The 22070-nt window shown below is 43.2% G+C and overlaps 1 protein-coding gene, 1 long non-coding RNA gene and 2 other non-coding genes across 6 annotated transcripts; 3 read left to right on the top strand and 1 right to left on the bottom strand.

The window, feature by feature from the left end:
• Window positions 1-11417: 11417 nt before the first annotated feature.
• Window positions 11418-16556, bottom strand: LOC122687036. Its single transcript, XR_006338998.1, has 4 exons — window positions 16433-16556; window positions 15885-15997; window positions 13177-13288; window positions 11418-11840 (listed from the first exon to the last, which is right to left on the bottom strand). It is a non-coding gene; the product is annotated as an uncharacterized LOC122687036 (long non-coding RNA).
• Window positions 16557-16600: 44 nt separating this feature from the next.
• Window positions 16601-20905, top strand: RPL21 (ribosomal protein L21). Of its 3 annotated transcripts, none has more exons than XM_043892288.1 (6): window positions 16601-16890; window positions 19028-19106; window positions 19355-19416; window positions 19895-20007; window positions 20529-20679; window positions 20787-20905. In XM_043892288.1, the coding sequence occupies exons 2-6, from the start codon at window positions 19040-19042 to the stop codon at window positions 20874-20876; spliced, it is 483 nt and encodes a 160-aa protein (XP_043748223.1). In that variant the 5' UTR covers window positions 16601-16890; window positions 19028-19039; the 3' UTR covers window positions 20877-20905. The 3 variants fall into 3 exon arrangements, with proteins under 3 accessions (XP_043748223.1, XP_043748222.1, XP_043748224.1); XM_043892287.1 differs by having other exon boundaries at window positions 16868-16946; XM_043892289.1 differs by lacking the exon at window positions 16601-16890 and adding an exon at window positions 17133-17151.
• On the top strand, window positions 19723-19793 carry LOC122687140. The gene has a single exon (XR_006339040.1). It is a non-coding gene; the product is annotated as a small nucleolar RNA SNORD102 (small nucleolar RNA).
• LOC122687148 lies at window positions 20041-20167 on the top strand. Its single transcript, XR_006339048.1, has one exon. It is a non-coding gene; the product is annotated as a small nucleolar RNA SNORA27 (small nucleolar RNA).
• Window positions 20906-22070: the final 1165 nt, after the last annotated feature.

The following is a 22070-nucleotide window of genomic DNA, read 5'->3' as shown; positions in this document are numbered from 1 at the left end:
GATAGTGAAGGACAGGGAAGCCTGGAGTGCTGCAGTCCATGGGGTCACAAAGAGTCAGACACAACTGAGTGACTGAACAACAAGGAGTGATTTTTATGCTTCACCATTTGTTCTTACAGTACTGCATGATACTATAGAAACTGTACTGCTTCCATATTCAAGTACTAGTTGGGTAGTTCAAGGCCCTATAACCAATTTTGCTATGAAAAGTAGCTTTTATATCCTGCAGCTGATATTATTTGTATCATTACAGTGCATCAGCATGAAAAAAAAATGGCTCAGAGAATCTAATTTGCAATATTGGTTCAAAGTTACAATGTGTAGGATTTATACTCATGAGTCACACTTTCATATGTAGCTCTCAATTAAAAAGATGGTGAGAGCGATTATTCAAGAAGCAGAGGAGCATAAAAATGTATGACAGAATTTCATGGGGAAAGATGGCTTAATTTGGTCTGAAAGTTCACCTTACTAATTGTTCAAAATGCAAATGGAGAAGAGTTTTCTCCTGTTAAAGAACAGCTAAAGGAGAATGTAAAAAGAATGGTTATTTTTCATGTGCCATCAATCAATAGTTTATTGAGTATATTGAGTACTGAATTTTCCCAAGGTTGTTAGTCTTAAAGGGGATGATTTTTAAATGTTAGTTCATTAAGTGACACCAAAGAATCTTTTATTTGACTTTATGTGTAGCTTAAGTCGTGTATAATATCTGCAGGTTAATAGCTGAGAAATTACTGTATTTTTGTTATACTTCATGTTCTTTTGTCTTGTGATGAGTTTGGATATGAGTCAGTAAGACAAGATGTACCTCAGAGTAAGTACTTTCCAGAATTAATCTAAGCATTTGATGAATAAGATTTGTAAGATATCAGTATTCTCAACATGAAACAAAGGGAGAGTCCAGATGAAGCAATTTAAGAGAATAATTTAGACAGAAGTACAAGAAAGAATAGTGGATTACTAGAGCTTCAAAAAGAATGCATCTGTCAATCACAATTTCAAAATACATCAGTGGAAAGAGAGGAAAATTGTGCTAGCCAGCACTGTTGAAAGGTACTCTGACGGAAACACGTGCCATCTGGGCCCCTGGCTGCCTTGCTTGCTCTGCGTCCCCTCTGCCCAGTTCAGTCCAGCCTTTCTAGAATTTGCTTTCTGTCCCAGCACTGTGCCTGCATGGAACAGGGACTCAGTGAATGGTAGCTTTTATGAACACCTTTTTGATAGGTCCTTGGGGAACAGAATCCACATTCATATGAAGTACCAAGACAGTGGGCTCTGGGGCCAGGCTGTGGGATTCCAATTCCCTATCTGCTTTTAACCAACGGTGTGACCTTGAGCATGTTATTTAACCTCCGGGTGTCAGTGTTCTTTCATGGAAAATGAAAATAAAAGCAGTATCGTAGAAACATGGATGTCAGGATTAATATCAAGGCATACCAAATACCTGCTAGAGAGTAAGCATTTAGTGGTGTGTGCATGCTCGGTCATGTCCGACTCTTTGTGACCCCATGGACTGCAGCCCACCAGGATCCTCTGCCCATGGGATTCTCCAGGCAAGAATGCTGGAGAGGGTTGCCATTTCCTCCTCCAGGGGATCTTCCCAATCCAGGGATCAAACCCTCATCTCCTGCGTCTCCTACATTGGCAGGCAGATTCTTTACCACTCAGCCACCTGGGAAGCCCAGTAAGCATTTGGTACACTTGGGCTATTCTTACACAGAGGAGAGGAAAACATAACCAGCTGGATAATCTCTGTATCATTCTCTGTAAGTGAAACAAAACAAAACATATACAAACACCTCCTAAGGGCCATTGAGTCAAGTTTAGCTGTGAAATAAATACATACTCTTGCCCCTATGTACACACACACAGATACACACACACACACACACATTAGGCTTATGAAAATAGAAATGAACATCTCTCACACATGAAACAAGCCAGAAGGTAGGCAGCCCAGGCTGCTCTGACGTGATCATCTGGGTCCAGGCCGCTAGTTGTATAGCTCTCCCTCCGCAGGCAGCATCCTCATGGCCCCTGAAGGTGCTTGGTCCCTACCATCTCATCTCCTTTTCCAGGCAAGGAGAAGGGAGAAAGGGTGGCAGGGCCTGAGCTTACCCTTTAAAATTATTTGTCAGTAGTCACATGCAACACTTCCAATAACATTCTGCTGATCAAAACCCCATTGAGCTAGGAAGGAGCCTAGGAAAGAGTCCCTACTCTGAGGGGTCACTTGTCCAGCCAATAACTGGGGGTTTGATTACAAAGGAGAAAATGGACATTGGAGAAGACAGCAGCCTAGCAGATAAGGACCTGGTTCAGAGCAAGAAACATAACGGGAACATTTAAGAGAAATGAGGGTAATCCCCCAACTCCGTGTATTTGCTTCCTTATTTGTCAGGACACAGTTGTCAGTGGTTTACTTCATTGTGTTTTATGTTTTAATCCTAAGAATTATGAAAAGGATTATGGTCTCAGCCCTCCTGGAAATGCTCTGCAGAAGAGTATCCAACTCATTCGGACCTCAGCGTTTAGAGAGGAAAAGCGCTTAGGGAGGATTTCAAAGAAAAGCCATCCAATGACTAAGATGACTAACTGCTCAGAATGATAAAGCCGAGGTCGGACCTTTAAGAAAGGGGTGTGAGTCATCCAGGGAGGGAGAGGAGAGGAGCAAGGATGGCCGGCCAGCCATTCATTTCCATTGAGACCGGAGAGAAGTGAAGGAGAAGCAAAAGTGACTTAGGGTGACCCGTAAGGAGAAATGAGCTGACAAGGCGGCATTAAATCCTGCAAGTGGAGATTATACATGACCTTGGCGTGCGCTCCTCCCCCCAGGCGGGGCTGGGAGCAGGTAGAGACAGCAGGTGAACCCCCTGAACATCGAAGGTCTTCTCTCCCATGCCTCAGTTTCCCTCGTGGAATAACTATGTTTTGGAGTTCAGAAAAGGGATACTGGGATGATCTGAAAGGTAAGTTCTGGTTTGCCTGTGCATGAAAAGTAAGAATGACACAAAGTCAGTGTATTGCAGAACAGACCCTACAAGGAGAAAGGAATGAATTTTCCCTGATTTAAGGTACAAATTATAATAATAATACTTGGCTTTCCAGTCAGGATGCACTTCATTCTCTGCAGATGTTAAGCAATGCCAAACAAAATATACACGTTGAAAAGAAAAACAGATAGAACATGGCTCAGAAATAAGACGATTACTTATGAGGGCAAGAAAGAGTAAGAGTCGCGTGGGACCTGGGTCACGGGTCTCAAAACAGGCAGTGGCAGCTGGGAGTCTTCTCTGTCCATGGGATTCTCCAGGCAAGAATACTGGAGTGGGTATCCCCTTCTCCAGGGGATCTTCCCGACCCAGGGATCGAAACTGGGTCTCCTGCATCACAGGCAGGTTCTTTACCACTGAGCCACCAGAGAAGCCCTTAACATCAGAATACAATTATTCACTCGTTTATCAAGTGTGCACTACGTTATGCTGGTTTCCATTTGCATCTCTGACCCAGTCTCTGCCTTCTCTGCTCTGCCTCCTCTCCCATGGTCTAACCTGTAGGATTGGCTTTCATTTGGACTTGAGTACCTGGAAGCACCAGCAAGAGCTTGGAGACTGGCTGGCGTGTTTATAACCCTGGCTTCCTCTCATCAGGGTTGCTGTGGATTGGCTGCTCCAAAGGCAACACTTTCTGGCACCTCAGTTCAGTTCAGTTGCTCAGTCATGTCCAATTCTTTGCGACCCATGGACTGCAGCACGCTAGGTCTCCCTGTCCATCACCAACTCCCAGAGCTTACTCAAACTCGTGTCCATTGAGTCGGTGATGCCATCCAATCATCTCATCCTCTGTCCTCCCCTTCTCCTCCTGCCTTTAATCATTCCTAGCATCAGGGTCTTTTCAAATGAGTCAGTTCTTCTCATCAGGTGGCCAAAGTATTGGAGTTTCAGCTTCAGCGTCAGTCCTGCCAATGAATATTCAGGACTGATTTCCTTTAGGATGGACTGGTTGGATCTCCTCACAGTCCAAGGGACTCTCAAGAGTCTTCTCCAACACCACAGTTCAAAAGCATCAATTCCTCAGCACTCAGCTTTCTTTATAGTCCAACTCTCACATCCATACATGACTACTGGAAAAACCATAGCTTTGACTAGACAGGCCTTTGTTGGCAAAGTAATACAGATACAGAGACTATATCTGCTTTTTAATATGCTCTCTAGATTGGTCATAGATTTTCTTCCAAGGAGCAAGCATCTTTTAACTTCATGGCTGCAGTCATCATCTGCAGTGATTTTGGGGCCCAAGAAAATAAAGTCTGACACTGTTTCCAATGTTCTGGCACCTAGTATGCACCAAATTATCTGTAAAATGCTTTTGCTACCCCCTTCTCTATCAGCAAAAAAATTAAAAGCAGTTTGTCTCCATGTGTCAAGGACAACACTCTGTCGTAACTGTTCTGCTTCAGAACTAAATCAAATCCTGCTGTTATGACACAATTGGGAGGACGCTGGTTCGCCTTGATACTCTGCAGAACCTCATGCTGGTCCATTACTCTGATGGCATTATGCTAATTGGATTCGGGGAGCAGGAGGTGGCAGGAGCCTTAGGCGCCACGGAGTTGGGAGCTAAGCCCCTGGGAAGTCCAGGGGCTGCTGCATGACTGATGGTCCCAGGGGCCTGGGGCATGCTGGGATGTCTTCTTCTGCAAGTGGGAGACAGCTGCTGTGCCCCACCCCACACCCCCCGGGAGACACAGCACCGAGATATTAGAGGCGACCTCAACCACGGGTTGCTGTGTGCCCCTCTGATGACTCACCGGGTAACCTACCAGGCTGCCCATTTTGAATGGGCACAGGGTATGAAAGGTTCTGAAACAAATCCAGGCTTTGTTACAAGCCCTGTGAGCTGCAGACCCAATGACTTGGGAGAATCTGTGGCAGACGGAGATGCTACGGGGGTGGGGAGGGCCTGGGAAGACCCAATAAGAGCCAAGTAAAGCCAACTGCTGATAATTTTTTTTTCAGTAATTTTTTTGTTTTTACTCTCACTGATTCTTTGTTGCTGTGAGTGGATACTTTCTCTATTTTCAATGAGTGGGGGCTACTCTTTGTTGCAATGAGTGGGCTTCTCAGTGAGTGGTTTCTCTTGTTGCTGAACACAGGCTCTAAGGCTCACAGGCTGCAGTAGTTGTGGTGCATGGGCTTAGTTACTCCTCAGCATGTGGGATCCTCCCGGACTAGGGATCAAACCTGTGTCCCCTGCACTGGCAGGCGGATTCTTAACCAGTGGACCACCACAGCAGTGGACTTACCACTGCTGGTAACTATTTTTCCAGTTGAGAAGCAGCTCCTGGACAGTTTGAGGGCCCCAGAGGGACTGACCATCTGATCCACTGCCCCTCACACCCAGGGCATGCCCAGCAGTGTGCTGTGTGTGATGCACTGAGCCAGGCTCTGCAGATCTGGAAACCTCAAATCCCGCGGTCCAGGCTCCGTGGCACCTCTTCCTAAGGCTTGATTGCTCCCCTCTCAACACACACTGGTGGACCGATGGAAAGCTCCCTGCAGCCACTTGCAGAGAAGGAAAAACTGGCCGGATTTTTATTCATGGATGTACACGGTAGGATGGAACCAGACAGCAGGGATGAGCCGAGGAGTTACAGCTCGCGTAGGGGCGGCCCAAAAGAAGGGAGGATGGGGCGGGTCCTCCTGCTTTACTGTAGAGAGGGGAAGGAGGTCTGAAGAATGACCACCTGACTCATGGGCAGTGGTAGCAGGTTCACCACGCTGATCGGGGATTTGGAAAAAATAAAACCGTTGAGTGGCGGGAGGGCTTGGGAGAGACCTGTGGCTGGCCATTTTGGAATGTGTACAGAATCTGTACAGGTGGCAAGATTATAATTCCACAGCCTGGCAGGCTTAGACGACCATTTCTTTCCCCATGTTGTGGAGGCTATCAGTCCCAACAGCAAGGTGCCACGAGGGCTGGTTTCCCATGAAGCCTCTTCCTGGTTAAGAGAAGGCGGCCTTCTCTCGGTCCTCACCAGGTCTCTCCTCTGAGCACCAGTGGTGAGAGGGCTCTTTGAGATCTCCTTGTCTTTCTTCCCCTTTGTTCCTCATTTTTGGTTATTCAAATTTTTTCCAGCTCTGCTGAACTATAATGAACAGATAGTCTTCCTCCTCCTCTAAGGAAAATAGTCCTGCTGCATTAGTGCCCTCCCTGTAGGACCTCATTTAACTTGAATCATCTCCTTAAGGGGGCCTCCATGATGGCTCAGATGGTAAAGAATCCTCCTGCTAATGCAGGAGATGTGGGTTCCATCCCTGGGTTGGGAAGATCCCCTGGAGAAGGAAATACCAACCCACTTCAGTATTCATGCCTGGTGAATCCCCATAGACAGAGCAGCCTGGTGGGCTACAGTCCATGGGGTCACAAAGAGTAGGGCATGACTTACTGGCTAAACAACAACCACCATCTCCTTTAAGGCCCTTCTCCAAATACATAAACTCAAGGATATGAGGAGGGGAAAACCTAGCCCCTAGCAATAATCAGGTGGTCAAGTCGATCCACCCTGTGGACCTTTGTCAGTCTTTCCTCCTCACCCACGAGCCTGCTCCAGAGGCTCATGAACAAAGGACACAGGAGGTGGGGTGGAAGCTGCACACAGGCCAGTAGCTTATTCCCTCCCCAACTCTGGCTTCTGCGGGGGCGGAATGTCCAACCTGCCGGCATCTGATCAACACTGAGACCCTGAGAGGGCACCGCGCCCCACGGGGTCAGCAGGAGACCCCCTCCAGCAGAATCAGCCTCAGTGGGATAGATCTTTGCTCCAATCCTGTGCCTGCCTTCCCTGCCCACCAGGAGTCCCACCAGCACTAGCATTCCTGAACTCAGAGACTGTCTTCTCTATCACCACAACGTTGTAAAGAGATACATTTCCAGAGGCTGTCACTTGCCAGTGGGATCTTGACCATGGAATTCACTGGCTTTATCACACGCTTCATTCTCTAGGGGAAAAAAAATGTTAGTCACTCAGTTGCATCCGACTCTTTGTGACCCCATGGACTATAGCAAGCCAGGCTCCTCTATCCATGAGATTTCCCAGGCGAGATTACAGGAGTGGGTAGCCATTCTCCAGAGGATCTTCCCAACCCAGGGATTGAACCCACGTCTCCAGCATTGCAGGCAGATTCTTTACCATTTGAGTCACTAGGGAAGCCCTTAGAGGAATATTTTTAGGACCAGGTGACATAGTTGATTACTTCCAATTCTTTAATGATGTATTTTGAATCAACCATTCATTCGATTATCCATTTATTCAATCTCCAACTCTATGACTTTAGAGAAATTATGTCTATGAATTCTTCATTTTTCAAATAGTTTTCAGCATCTTCTAGAAGTATCTACATTCTTCCTGCTGGATTTTCATGGGGCTACCACATAATGGCATTAAACTCTGAATAGCAGCCTTCCCACAAATTTCACATGAAGCCTCTCCTTTTGGAACTAAACAATAGCAAAGGAGAACAAAATTAAATAGTCAAGACAACGAAGGAAAAAAATTTGTTTTCAGTCTATATTTTATTAGAGGTGACTCGCCAATCTGATGTCATGTTAAAATTACCCAGAGTACAAAAGGAATGTGTAGTTCTATGAAAATCTTCTGTTTATTTTTAAGCACTTCCCTAATGAGTTATGCATATAACTAAAATTCTAGGTCACTTCATCCACAGAGATAGATTCTGCATCTATTCAATGCTTGCAGAAAAGAAGGCAGAAATACCATTTTCATCTTGCTCTGAATGTCGCTATGGATGTCTCCTTGAGTCCATGTGCAGAAGCAGTTGTAGGGCTTACTTACTGATAGTTGTACTTACTGATAGAATTGCTGAGTTATACAGGTAACGGGAACATTCAACTAGCAAAGTGTTATCAAGTTGTGCCCAGGGACTGCCCTGGTGGTCTACTGGTTAAGAATCTGCATCCAATGAAGCAGAAGTGGGTTCAATCCCTGGTTGGGGAACTAAGATCCCACATACTGTGGGACAACTAAGCCCACCAGGCCACAGCTACTGAGCCTGCTGACCCCAAGGAAGATCCCACGTGCAACAACTAAGACCTGATGCAGCCAAATAAATAAATCAGTAATTTTTAAAGTTACCCATAGTAACACTGAACCAATTGGGCCATCCTGTTGCTCCCATCCAGTTCCATTTTTTCCATCCCTATTTCCAATTATTTCTTGAGCATTTACTACATGCTAAGCCTGGAGAATTCCATGAATTGTACAGTCCATGGGGGTTGCAAAGAGTCGGACACGACTGAGCCACATTCAAGCTCCACTTTCTAAGCACCGGATACAAAGTGACTACGTCCTTACTGTTATGAAACTTACATTTAAATTTTTTGGAATCCACTGTGCCAAAGAAATCAGACCACTACCCTAAGAAGTTTCCTATCCAGTTTATTTTCCAGTTTCAAATACCTTCTCCTAGATCAACTAAAAATAAATAGAATTTTACCAAATTATTTAAATTGAGCCTTACCAATTTCATGCACCTAAATCAGCTTTCAAATACTACAGAAACCAACTGTTAAGTATCACAGATGCTTGAAAACTAGTTTGAAGAAAATAGTTGGCAGTGGGATTGCATTTGCAAAATGTGAAAGCTTTGTGAAAATCAGCAGCACTAAAATAATGTCTGACAAAGATTGTTCACATAACACTTTTTGCTTCAGCTACAAACTCCAGCGCTAAATTTTCAAAACCACTTTGTATCAGTCATTTTGCAGAAGCATTTTGATGTCATTGTGGTTCCTTACAATGGTTAAAGTTACTGTCAGTTTTCCAAAAAATTCTATTTCAGAAATTCCCGGCATTATGAAACTGTAGCCCAAGTAATTTTTCTAATGGCTAAAAAGGTTTTAGTCTTTTGTCAGCAAGTACTGTAGTGAAAATATTTCAACCACAAACTCTTCTTTATTCCCTGAGAGTACAGCCAAGGACCTGAATGATAGCAGAGAGGTAGAGACAGGACACGGCTAGTCAGCAGAAAATTCTGAGTCTACTCACAGGACCAAAGCCTAATTAATTGCTCACCTATTTCATTTGACAACCAGAAAGACTGTTTTGAGAAAACTTCTGTGGATTTCTTTTTATAGGTTGCCATTTCCTTCTCCTCCAAGTGAAATTTTAACAAGTCTCATCAAGTGATAGTTCCATATTTATGTGATTTTCCCAGAAATTTGACCTAACAAGCAGTTTCACTGGAAATTTACAGACATAACAGGATAATAGTGAAGCAAAATTAGCCTGATTACAGTATAAATTAAAAATCCAAGTCAGTTCAAGCCAATTCAGCAGCTGTACAGTTGCCACTGGAATTTTGATAGGAAATGCATTGAATCTATAGCTTGCTTCAAATAGTTTGGACACTTTAACAGTGTCAATTTCATTTCAATCCTTGAAAATGGAGTATTTTTCCACTTATGTGTGCCTTCATCAGTTTCTTTCCTTACTGTGGTATAGTTTTTAGCATACAGGTTTTCATTTCCTTGGTTAAAATTATTAAGAATTTTATTCTTTTTGATGTAGTTAAAAATGGGAATTTTCCTTAATTTCTCTGTTAGCAATGTATATATATAGAAATATACCAGACTTTTATATATTGATTTTGTATCCTGCAAACTTATTGAATTCATTTATTAGTTCTAACAGTTTATTGATGTATCTTTAGGGTTTATTTGTATATACACATATATTGAAAAAAATATGTATTACTTACTAAAAAATAGAATATTACTCAGCCATAAAAAAAAGAAAGAGTTCTTACCATTTGTGACAACATGGATGACCCTGAGGGCATTAAGCTAAGTGAAAGTCAGAGAAATACTGCCTGATCTCTTATATGTGGACTCTAAAATGAAAAAAAAAAAAAAAAAGACAAGATATAGGGAACAGATTGGTGGTTGCCAGAGGTGGAGGGGGATGAAGGGTGGAAAAAAGGGGTGAAGGGAGTCAAAATGTAACATTTTCTTTTAACTTTTTTGGTCAGGCCATGCAGCATGTGGGATCTTCCTTTCCTGACCAGTGATTGAACCTGGACCCCCTACAGTAGAAGTGTAGCATCTTAAGGGCTGGACCACCAGGGAAGTCCCCAAAGTGCAACATTTTTCTAAATAAACAAATAGGAAATGAAATAAATTAAGGATAACTTAATCCACTGTGCTTGATTCATTTACACTTAACTCATCCAAATGCATTCTGTAAGACCCATTTATTATCCAAGAAATCTTTTGAACATTTATAAGACAAAGTCTTTTGTCTCTGAACCAGTACATTCTCATTTTCCACATGAATGAAGCTTGGGCCTTGAGAGACCGATTGATTTTCAACTTAGATTCTTGAACTTTGAAGTGAAATAAAGACTCGATATTAGGTTTATTGCTTTGAGCATTGAATAAGGTCATTAAAGAAAAAGAAGAAATATCTCAATGCAGGCCCAGGTAACCATAGTCAATAAGGGCTAACAATAGACATGAAATTGGGCTGTTAGCCCTATTCAAAATTATTATGAAGCAAGAGTATGGGATCAGAGGGATAGTCTCTTCCTTCCTTCTCTACAAATACAAAAAGTAAGTTTGCCTGGAAGAGATGGGAATGGCTCCAAGTGATGGTGTTACCTGGAAAAACTAATGTAATCGTTAGGAATAAGTTGACTCCAACTGACTAGTTTTCTCCTTGAATTTATTACAAGTCTGATCATCTCCTAGATGCTTCCTGCAAACTAGAAAACCCTACATTGTGTCTGTTTCCACACTTCCAAGTTGTGCCTTACTGTCAAAGCATAACTAGGTCTCCATAAATCACTGCAATGGCGTTCCCAACTTTCCCTTCAATACTTTTTCTGCCTCAAAGCTCCTGATATTTGATTCAGTTCTTCCTCGTGGTGCTCTGGCCTTAACGTCTAGGGCAGTTGAAGATATTTTAGAAGCTGGAGGAAGAAGCGGGATTGGGGAACAGAAAAATCTGGATGCAGATAAAGCAGATCTGAGTTAGGGAGTTGAGATTCAGTTTGAATGCCTAATCCCATGGTCACAAGCTTGCTTATGTCTGTTTTCAAGGAGAATCAAATTCTGAAAGGGTACAATCTTTCTTACTTGATTTTTAAAAGTTAATTAATTGTTATTTTTGGCTTCACTGAGTCTTCGCTACTGTGTGGGCCTTCTGTGGTTGTGGCGGACGGGGGCTTCTCTTGTTGCAGAGCACAGGCTCTAGGCAGGCAGGCTTCAGTAGTTGCAGCATGTCGACTCAGTAGTTGTGGCACACAGGCTCAGCTGCCCTGCAGCATGTGGGATCTTCCCAGACCAGGGATCGAACCTATGTCCCCTGCACTGGCAGGCAGACTCCCAATCACTGGACTACCACGGAAGTCCTGTCGTAGTTGATTTTTTTTTTTTAAAGGAGTTTATCTTGTTCATTTTTTTTTTCTTCTTCACAAGATCTCAAATGAAAATTTTAATGGAAAAAAGATTATTTTGCATAATTATTCTTCACCATGTGTTTTTCAATTATTCATGGTATTTCTGCCTCATTACTTTGGCTATCATTACAGTGACATTCTCCCAGAGACAAGAATTCTCATTATATGCTTTTTACACTAGAAACTCATCAGTTCTTGAAATTGTCCTCTTGCCAATCCACCAAGACAAAGGCAAATCCGGTGGGGGTTACTGATACTCAAGCAGAGTCTTCAACTAGAGTCTCACACATAAGAGGACACATCCATGCTTTCTCCTAGCTTAGAAAATTTGCCTTGCTGGAGTTAAACTGCCAGTGTTTTCTGAAAACCAAAATAAAAAAAAACATACACTTTGTTAGTATCTTCCCACAGGAAGGAAATAGAGATGTGAGCTACATTATTATTTGTGAGCCACGCACCATGAGGGATCTTAGTTCCCCAGTTCAGTTCAGTCACTCAGTCATATCCGACTCTTGGCAACCCCATGGACTGCAGCATGCCAGGCTTCCCTGTCCATCACCAACTCCCAGATCTTGCTCAAACTCATGTCCGTCAAGTCGGTGATGCCATCCAACCATCTCATCCTCTGTCATCCCCTTCTCCTGCCTTCAGTCTTTCCCAGCATCAGGGTCTTTTCCAAGGAGTCAGTTCTTCACATCAGGTGGCCAAGTATTAGAGTTTCAGCTTCAGCATCAGTCCTGCCAATGAATATTCAGGACTGATTTCCTTTAGGATGGACTGGTTTGATCTCCTCACAGTCCAAGGGACTCTCAAGAATCTTCTCCAGCACCACAGTTCAAAAGCATCAATTCTTCGGTGCTCAGCTTTCTTTATAGTCCAACTCTCACATCCATACATGACTACTGGAAAAACCATAGCTTTGACTAGATGGACCTTTGTCGGCAATGTCTCTGCTTTTTAATATGCTGTCTAGATTGGTCAGGGATCAAACCCATGCTCCGTGCATTTGGAGTGTGGAGTTTTTTAACCACTGGACCACTAGGGAAGTCCCATGAACTTACTTTAATGAGCAACCTTATGGATTTTGCTTAGTATTTTACTCAAGCCCACTGCAAAATCATAAAATTGGCTTCATTTTATTATTTTTAAAAATTATTTTTTTTTAATTTATTTTTGCTGTGCTGGGTCTTCGTTGCTGCATGTGGGTTTTCTCTAGTTCCAACCAGCAGGGGCTGCACTTCGCTGTGGTGCACGGGCTTCTCACTGCAGCGGTTTCTCTTGTTGCAGAGCATGGGCTCCAGAGCGCGAGCTCAGCAGTTGCGGCACAGGCGCTTAGTTGCTCCACAGCATGTGGGATCTTCCGGGCCCAGGGATCGAACCCATGTCCCCTGCGTTGAGAGGCAGACTCCTGTCCATTGCACCACCAGGGAAGTCCAAAATTGGCTTCATTTTAATGTCACACTCCTGTTCGTCTGTTGACCTTATTTTCTAAAGCTATTGGGTGACTTTCATTTCTCTGAGTTTTTAAAGTTATTATCCATCTGTATGCCTTTACACAAGCAATGATACTTTCTGCCTAAAAATACCCTTGCTACTTGTTCTCTGATCAAACATTGCCTCCTTCATCAAGTTCAGCCTTCTCTGCGAAGCTTCCTTTGTCACCCAGGGACTCTTCTATCCCACCCCTTCCACTCACCTTGGCGCAGTGGATCAGCCACAGAACTTCTGTGTGGCTCACACTCTGTGTCCTCTGCTAGTCCACCTAGAACAGTCTGTGGCCTTCCTCTTCCACCAAGCTCTTTGGAGTCCTTGAGAGCAAGGATCATGTTTTATTCATTTTTATGGTCCCATCCCTCAGAACGGTACCTGTTTTAATCTAGATGCTTATTAATATTGTATGAATTTTGAGTTTTCCTACTTTCTACATTTAATTTACTTCACATTTCTTTTTTAAGTTTCAAGCCTTTTCTTATTCTTTTTACAGTTAATGATCTCAAATGGGATAAACTGACCATCAGACATTTAGGAAACCACTTTGGTTTTCAGATCTGTACAATGGAGCTAATGACACAAACCTACTTTAAAAGACTGTATTAAAAATAAACGCAGTAGTCTCTCTTCAGAGGAAAATGCTAAATAAGTAAAATAAGGGTTCACTTTGGAAAACCATGTGGCAATTTTCTCTGAAGTTAGACATACCTTATGATCAAGCAATGCTCTCAGTATTTACTCGAGAAATGAAAACATATCCTCAAGAATATTTCAGTTCAGTCACTCAGCTGTGTCCTACTCTTGCAACCTCAAGGACTGCAGCACACCAGGCCTCCCTGTCCATCACCAACTCACAGAGTTTACTCAGACTCACGTTCACTGATGCCATCCAACTATCTCATCCTCTGTCGTCCCCTTCTCTTCCCACCTTCAATCATTCCCAGCATCAGACCTGGGTTCAATCCCTGGGTCAGGGAGATCCCCCAGAGAAGGGAAGGGCAAGTATTCTCGCCTAGAAAATTCCATGGACAGAGGAGCCTGGCGGGCTACAGTCCATGGGGTCACAAAGGGTCGGATACAACTGAGTGACTAACACTTATTCATACAGCATAAAATTAAGGGGGGAAAAAAAAGCAACCAAATTTCCATTAAAAGAAGAATGTATAAACAAACTGGTATATTCATACAGTGGACTACTACTTAGCAATAAAAAATAAATTCAACTGCTGAGACTAGCAACAACATAACTGAAACTCAGAAACACTAAGTTGAAAAAAAAAAAAAAAAAAGCCAGACAACAAAGAGTACATACTGTACATATATTTCCATTTATGTGAAATTTAAGAATAGGTAAAACGAATCTATGGTTATAAAAATCGGAATATTGGATTAGGGGAGGGGGATTACCTGGGAAGAAGCACAGGGAATTATTGACAGAAGGGCAATGTTCTAATCTTGCTTGCAGATGTTGGTTATAAGATTGTATATATTAGTATATATACTAATTGTATATATAGATAGTATATATTAGTATATTGTATATATACTAATTGTATATAGTAGATTGTATATATTAGTCAAAAATCATCCAAATGATCACTTAGGATCTGTGCATTTCAGGGTATATATATTTAAAAATTCTACCTCAATTTCTCCCTCCCTACCCAAATACATGTATATAGACATATATATATATAATACACACACCCATATGTACACACGTATGTACTAAGATATATAATATACACGTACATATGCACAAATACATATGTACAAAGTCTAAAACGGTAGGCCACAGCAAGAACACATTTAATTTTGGAATTCATTTTGTTATACTATTATTTCCATACTATGTTTTTCTTGGGATAAGAGTAATACCATTTGTTACCCTTAGTCCAGATCCACTGATGAGTGACATAAATAACAGGATCTGCTAAAAAAACAGAAATTTGACATAAAACAAATTATTTGACATAAAACAAATTTTACTATGACAAGTAAGGATTTTTTTTTTTTTTTACTTCGCAGCTTGCAGGATTTTTTCATACTGTTCATGGGGTTCTCAAGGCAAGAATACTAAAATGGTTTGTCATTCCCTTCTCCAGTGGACCACGTTTTGTCAAAAGTCTCCATATTTTGTCAGAACTTTTGAACTGTGGTGTTGGAGAAAACTCGAGAGTCCCTCAGACTGTGAGTTCAAGCCAGCCAATCCTTAAGGAAATCAACCCTGAATATTCATTGGAAGGACTGATGCTGAAGCTTAAGCTCCAACACTCTGGCCACCTGATAGGAAGAACTGACTCACTGGAAAAGACCGTAATGCTGGCAAAGATTGAAGGTGGGAAGAGAAGTGGACGACAGAGGATGAGATGGTTGGATGGCATCACCAACTTGACGGACATGAGTTTGAGCAAGCTCTGGGACTTGGTGATGGACAGGGAAGCCTGGCGTGCTGCAGTTCATTGGGTATCAAAAGGCCGAACACGACTGAACTGAAGTGCAGGATCTTAGTTCCCAGACCAAGGTTCAAATCCATGCCCCCTGCAGTGGACTCAGAGAGTCCTAACCACTGGACCACCAGGGAATTCCCAGGATTTAAGTTAACTAAAATCGTGTGTGTGTGCGTGCGAGCTAGTCGCTCAGTAGTGTCCGACTCTCAGTTGTGACCCTATGGACTCTAGACCGCCATGGGATTCCCTAGGCAAGGATACTGGAGTGGGTTGCCATGCCCTCCTCCTGGGCATCTTCCGGATCCAGGGATCGAACCCAGGCCTCCCGCATTGCAGGCGGATTCCAGGCAGATTCCTTACCATCTGAGCCACATGGCTTAACATTGCTATCTATTGAAGAAAACAAAGGCCATGTGCGCAAACTACAGCCCAGAAATGACTTATTATAGTGACTGCAGTTGACTTGTGTGTAGCTGACGATGACGCTCAGCTGTGGAGATGCGGTCAGGGAGAAGGCAGAGGCTGCGTTTATCCAAGGAGCCTTAGCAAGCAGAATCATAAGAAAGGAAAGATGACCTGTAGGAGCTGGAAGAGAGTGATTGTAACGACCAACAACTAAAAATACCAGAACCTGGTATTTTTAAGAGTTCTTTATTTGGCTCCCCCCCCCCCCCCCCCCCCCCAATCTTAGGGCCTTAGCTGCAGCAAGCAGGATCCTTATTGAAAGCTGCGGAATCTTTGGTTGCAACACAAGAACTCTTAGTTGCGGCAGATGGGAATCTAGCTCCTCCACCAGGGATGGGACCAGGGACCCCTGTATTGGGAAAGCGGGGTCCCAGCCGCTGGACCGTCAGGGAAATCCCCGGAATCTGATTATTCGTACATCTTCCGTTTCACTAGATTTTGCCCTGTGACTTTCCAAAGTGGTTGTAACACGCACGAACCTACCAAAAGGTGTGTAGTATGCTTTTACGCATTAAGAGGAAAAAAAGGTTTGAAACATGTACAAACCGGACAATACGCTTTCTTCACTATAGCCTGGCTTTTCTGCCCACGTAGCCATCCCCATAGACTGCAGCAGCGAGCACAAACCTCAAACCACGCGGGCCCAGGTGCGGCCCGAGGACGCACGCACACGCCCGCACCCGGCGTGGCGTCTGACGCAGGCGCTAACGTCAGCACGCTCGGGACGTCAGCGCCCGTTGGACGCCTTTGAAGGCCCCTTTCCGGGCTGTCTGGCGAGAGCCAAATGTCAGCCTGTGTCGGTCGATTACCTCGCCCTCTTTTTCGCAAGAAACGACAGTATCCTCACAGGCTCCCCTCGTCCTCAGGGACGATGCCCTCCCCCCCAGGAAAGAATGGCTGTGGTCGGCGTTTCTTCAGGCTGCGCCGTGGGCAGCCCACAGGCCCTTGAAAGGCGCATGCGCGGCCCCGCCTCTTTCTTTTCGGCCGGAACCGCCATCTTCCAGGTAAAGGCCCGCGTGTGGCTCCCGCTGCCTCCCGTCTCTTCCCCGGCCCCTCAGGCGTGAGTTTCAACCCTGTGGTGGCTGAGGCAGCGCATGAAGCCTTAGAGAGGTTATCTAGTTTCTCCGGGGGCCGCTGCCCCGAGTGGTGGGGCCGTGTCCATCCAGACCCGCGACCGCGAGCGCGGGGCTGGGCCGAGGCCGCGACCTGTGGAGGGGATGGGCCCGGGAGAAGCGGGGCCGCGGCCCCTGGGTGACATGACTCGGGTCTGTCGGGGCAAGGGAACTGGTCCCTCCTGCGCTTGCACGGCTTCAGCCCCTGTGTCCTGGGATTCCTCGGGCCGGCTCTGGGGCCGCGTGACCCTTACTTTTCGAATGCCTTCAGGGTGGCATCCTTATCCTCGTTGCAGAAGCTGAAGTATATGTGCTGCGGGCTAGGGGCTTCAGGGTAGTAGGAACGGGTTGGCGAGTCCTGTGTGTGTGGAAGCCTGGGGTCCTTGTCGGAGAACCGCGGAGGTGCCCAGAGTCCACCTGGACTAAGAAACCCAGGCCGTTAGTCGTTCATACATAGGGAGTGATTTCGGGTCGTTTAAATGTGGTCCCGGGGCCCCAGTTGGACAAAAGGAAAATGCTTTTGTTGGCTACGGGTGTATTATTAATGCATGGCAGCAAGTGTAGAGCGAAGGGATTCCTGAATAGTTGTGTCTGATTTAAGAAGCTTGGGGCGGGGGGGGGGGGGATATTTAGGTGAGAAACCACTTAGCCTTAGTTTTTGCGTCTTTTTGTCCAGTTGTGGACTTCCCTGGTGGCTCAGACGGTAAAGCGTCTGCCTACAATGCGGGAGACCCGGGTTCAATCCCTGGGTCCGGAAGATCTCCTGGAGAGGGAAATGGCAACCCACTCCAGTATTCTTGCCTGGGAAATCCCAGGACAGAGGAGCCTGGCAGGCTAGTTTGTACCAGCCAGCTGCCAGAGTTGCCCAAACTGCGAGGTGCGCTCTGTAGTGGATCTCATTTTGATTTTGGGAAAGGCAAGTCATGTGTCTTGGGTCGTGAATGGATTTCTAACTAGTGGCTCAATAGTGAAGAGATGACTTCCATTACTGATACTCACAGAGCATGTCTCCTTGTTTATGAACGTAAGGCGAGTTTATATGAACTTGGTGCAAACTAGGGTTGAGAATTGAAGCAGCATTTAGGCTTGATAGATTCTTCTTGGCTTTCTTTTTTGTTATGAATCTTTTTTAAAAAGTTTTTATAGGCGTATAGTCAGTCAATTTACAATGTTTGTAGTGTACAGCAGAGTGAATCAGTTATACATATGTTTTTCTTTTTTTAAATATTCTTTTCCCATATAGATCATTACAGAGTAATTAGTATGTGAAGTAAGAATGTCCCCAGTGGTTTAACTTCGATGGGTTAGCTAAAACATTCTGTTTCCTTGCCAGGCAAGTCATATGAAAAAGATTCTTTGGGAGTCACTTTTCTTGAAGATACGGTAGCATTGAGAGATTGGTTTAGGTTAGAACACTGTGTTCTAACTTGTGTTCTCCTTGTGGTAGGAGTACTTGCCAGCAATGGTAGTTATCTGAAGCAATTAAAATAATTATTTTGACCTTTTGGGAAACAAAGTGAAAAGTTTAACAGCATGTAGATAAACCTTACACTTCCTGTTAAACAACTGAGTAATTAGATATGTGAAGCAAGTTAAGAGAATTTTGATAGTTAATGGATGCTGTATAAGAGAAACCTGTAGGTTGAAAGGGGGTTCTATCCAATACACAAAAATAAAAGACTGAGTTTTGTGCCTTGCCTTAAAGTAATTCCAGTGCTCTTGGCAGTCTCAGAAATAGTATGCCAGAGTCCTGTTGTGTTTTTATATTCTCGTAGGGAAAGTACTGGTTCGGATTCTGAAATCCAGTTCTGCTTCTTAGGCTTTTTAGGCAATTTTTGCAAGAATCTTGGTAAAATTGCTGCTTTTTACCCTTTTATAAGAGCTATTGATTGGTGAGCCAGCCTTGTAGATTGTTGCCTAATTCTGATGTTGCTACTGATATGAGTGCATTTGTAATTACATGTTTTTTGGTTAAAGGAGATGTCAGTGTTGACACTGTATTTGACTGTTCCATGCTTTCTGGTTTCAGTAATTCGCCAAAATGACCAACACAAAGGGAAAGAGGAGGGGCACCCGCTACATGTTCTCTAGGCCTTTTAGAAAACATGGTGAGTAGAGCCACCCACCTTCTGTTTTATTACCTGTGTGTTGCAGTTCATATAATGTGTTCTTAATAAATGATATTAATTAATCAGCATCTGCCTTTTAATAAATACAAAGCATGCATTTTATATATAATTTCTAAATTGTTGGCTATCAAGATAAAGTACTTCTAATAGCCAAAAACCAGTGTGTTGAAGGCTAATAAGTATTTCTTTTACTCTTGATATTGACTATTTTGGTTTTTTTTTTTCAGGAGTTGTTCCTTTGGCCACATACATGCGAATCTACAAGAAGGGTGATATTGTAGATATCAAGGTAAATTATAAAACTGGAGAGTTAACCACAGAGTAACATTATAAGTTAGAAAAGTTGTGTTTAATATTGAAATTTGAACAGTGTGTATTGTATCTTTTTATCTTCCTACTTGAGGGGAAATGCATTTACTGAGAAGGAGCTCCTTAGAGTATGGAATGGCTATTGTAATTTTACTTTGAAAAACAAGCTTTTAAAATGCTATTTTTGAGTCTTAAGAATTTTCTCATTACTTGCTTTTAACAGCTGGTGGAAAAGTTAGTGGGGGGGAATCATAAGAACTTGAGTGTATGTGTCCTGGCACTCCAGAGCTTAATGATGATTGTCTTTTTGATTGCTTAAAGCAATGTGAAAATGACATTTCACCGGCTCTGAGAGCTCTTGAGTTGCCTTTTAAGGAAAACAAAATTAAAATATCTTACTTTGGGTTTAAAAGGAGGGAGGAAGTGGCTGGCATAACATTGATTTCCTTTCTAAACAGGGAATGGGTACTGTTCAAAAAGGAATGCCCCACAAATGTTACCATGGCAAAACTGGGAGAGTCTACAATGTTACCCAGCATGCTGTTGGCATCATTGTAAACAAACAAGTTAAGTAAGTAAGGTCTAATTCTTTGTGTATTGCCTCACAGCCCCTTTCACTTTGCCAATTGGACTTATGTCTTTATTGGTCATTCAAGTGGGGCAAAGGAAATAACCTTTTAAAACTCAGGCAAACTGGGTGTTTGTCTTGTAACCTGTCAGAGGAAACATTGTAATAAACTTAGTTTGCATCTTACAATGTTAAAGTCTTGTGGAGTATGTTAACTAAGTAGTTATAGTTTTCAGAAAGTAAGAAGTTTAATAAGTTGTAGATTTTATTCGTGGTCTGGTTTTGCTTAAATTATTTGGTATTTCAGAGTCTGTCATCTCACAGAAGAGAGCTGATGAGTGGGAATGTTTGCCTCAACACCCAAGTCAGCAAGATTTAATAAATGATTATAAATTTGCTGTCATCTTGTTGGTTTATCCTGTCTGTGGGTAGAGGTTCATGGTTTAAAGTGAAACCAGTGAAAGGATTCTCTGAATTTAGGCTGTGTTTTTGATGAAGCACTTACAAGGCTCTTTTTCCTCCAGGGGCAAGATTCTTGCCAAGAGAATTAATGTGCGTATCGAGCATATTAAGCACTCTAAGAGCCGAGATAGCTTCCTAAAACGTGTGAAGGAAAATGATCAGAAAAAGAAGGAAGCCAAAGAGAAAGGGACTTGGGTTCAGCTGAAGCGCCAGGTGAGTGCTTGGCAGGGTTTCTTGGTGTTGAGTGTGTTATTGGTTCTGGGGGCAGTTTGAAATTGAGTTACAGTACTTTATATAATTATTCCCTTGTGTTTTTTTAGCCTGCTCCACCCAGAGAAGCACACTTTGTGAGGACCAATGGAAAGGAACCTGAACTGTTGGAACCCATTCCCTATGAATTCATGGCCTGAAGGGTGTAAAAATAAAGACCTGGACTGTACAAATGTTTCTCTTAATTGAGTAGAGGTGTTGTGTCCAAATTCAGTGGGTGATGTCTTTTCAAATTTAGTGTTTTTTCTTCTTTAAAGATGTAAGATAGTTTGTTGTTCAGTATGCTCCATTTTTTAATAAATTGACAGATATTATTTATAAAGTATTTTTACTTCTTGGAAAATAGCCTATTAAATCCTTGGGGGGGTAATATAATGAATGAAAGATTATCTGTTGCATTATAGTTAAGTTCAGGAAAAGTTGATTACTCCTAATTGCATCATAAATAGATGTGTTTTGAGGATCAGGAACTTAACTTTGAGGCCTGAGCTTTTTAAACCATTCATGCAGCAGTGCTCAGTGGAGTGTTAAAAACCAGAAGACCTGTTTTATTTACACTAATGTGGCCTAAGCACTTAACAAAATGTACTCAAAAAACTTGGAATAAGTTCAGTTTTGCCCATCTGCATGAAAGGAAGCAGAGGCACAAGTCAAGTAAGTTGCCAAGGTTATGAGGGGAGAGTGTTGGGCAAGGATTTATTGCTTCATAGTAATAATAGTATTTTAAAGCTGCTTCATGTATTTGGAGCACATTTGAGGTTCTGTTACTTGCTGGGTATTTTTAATTGGATGTGGTAAACATCTAGTAGGGGCTTGATCCCATCCCACTCCCCTGCCTTCAGTATTCTGTGGTAAACAATTCCAAGCTTGTTTAAAGGATGTTTTCTCCCCACTGTTAGAGCCTTGGCCCAAAACACCCATACTTGGCTTTCTTCATTTGATGGAATTTATGCATGTCCTTCATTTACCTTGAATCATAGTTGAATCATCCCTGATAACATGTTAAGGAAGGGTGTGAAAGTGCTTGGGATCAGAGATGACATCTGGTTTAAGTTGATGGAATGAATTCTGCTCCCCCCGGCCCCCCCTCCCCCCAAAAAAACTTCCTAAGACAGGTGCTTGATCCCTGGGTTGGGAAGGTCCCGTGGAGAAGGGAAAAGCTACCCACTTCAGTATTCTGGCCTGGAAAATTCGGTGGACTGTATAGTCCATCGGGTCGCAAAGAGTCAAGACAGCTGAGCCACCAGGGAAGACCAAGAATACTGGAGTGGGTAGCCTATCCCTTGTGCAGCTGATCTTTCCAACCCAGGAACTGGGATCTCCTGCATTGCAGG

This window comes from Cervus elaphus, chromosome 30 (assembly GCF_910594005.1).
Source record: "Cervus elaphus chromosome 30, mCerEla1.1, whole genome shotgun sequence".
NCBI classification, from domain to species: Eukaryota; Metazoa; Chordata; class Mammalia; order Artiodactyla; family Cervidae; genus Cervus; species Cervus elaphus.
The sequence above is the reverse complement of the archived record's forward strand: the minus strand, read 5'-3'. Positions and strand labels throughout refer to the sequence as shown.

Excerpts from the sequence above, each read along its gene's own strand:
- RPL21 (XM_043892288.1), top strand. The coding sequence starts at position 19,040 with ATGACCAACACAAAGGGAAAGAGGAGGGGCACCCGCTACATGTTCTCT. Across the intron at positions 19,107-19,354 it reads TAGGCCTTTTAGAAAACATG|GAGTTGTTCCTTTGGCCACA; the intron begins GTGAGTAGAGCC and ends TTTTTTTTTCAG. Across the intron at positions 20,008-20,528 it reads ATTGTAAACAAACAAGTTAA|GGGCAAGATTCTTGCCAAGA; the intron begins GTAAGTAAGGTC and ends TTTTTCCTCCAG.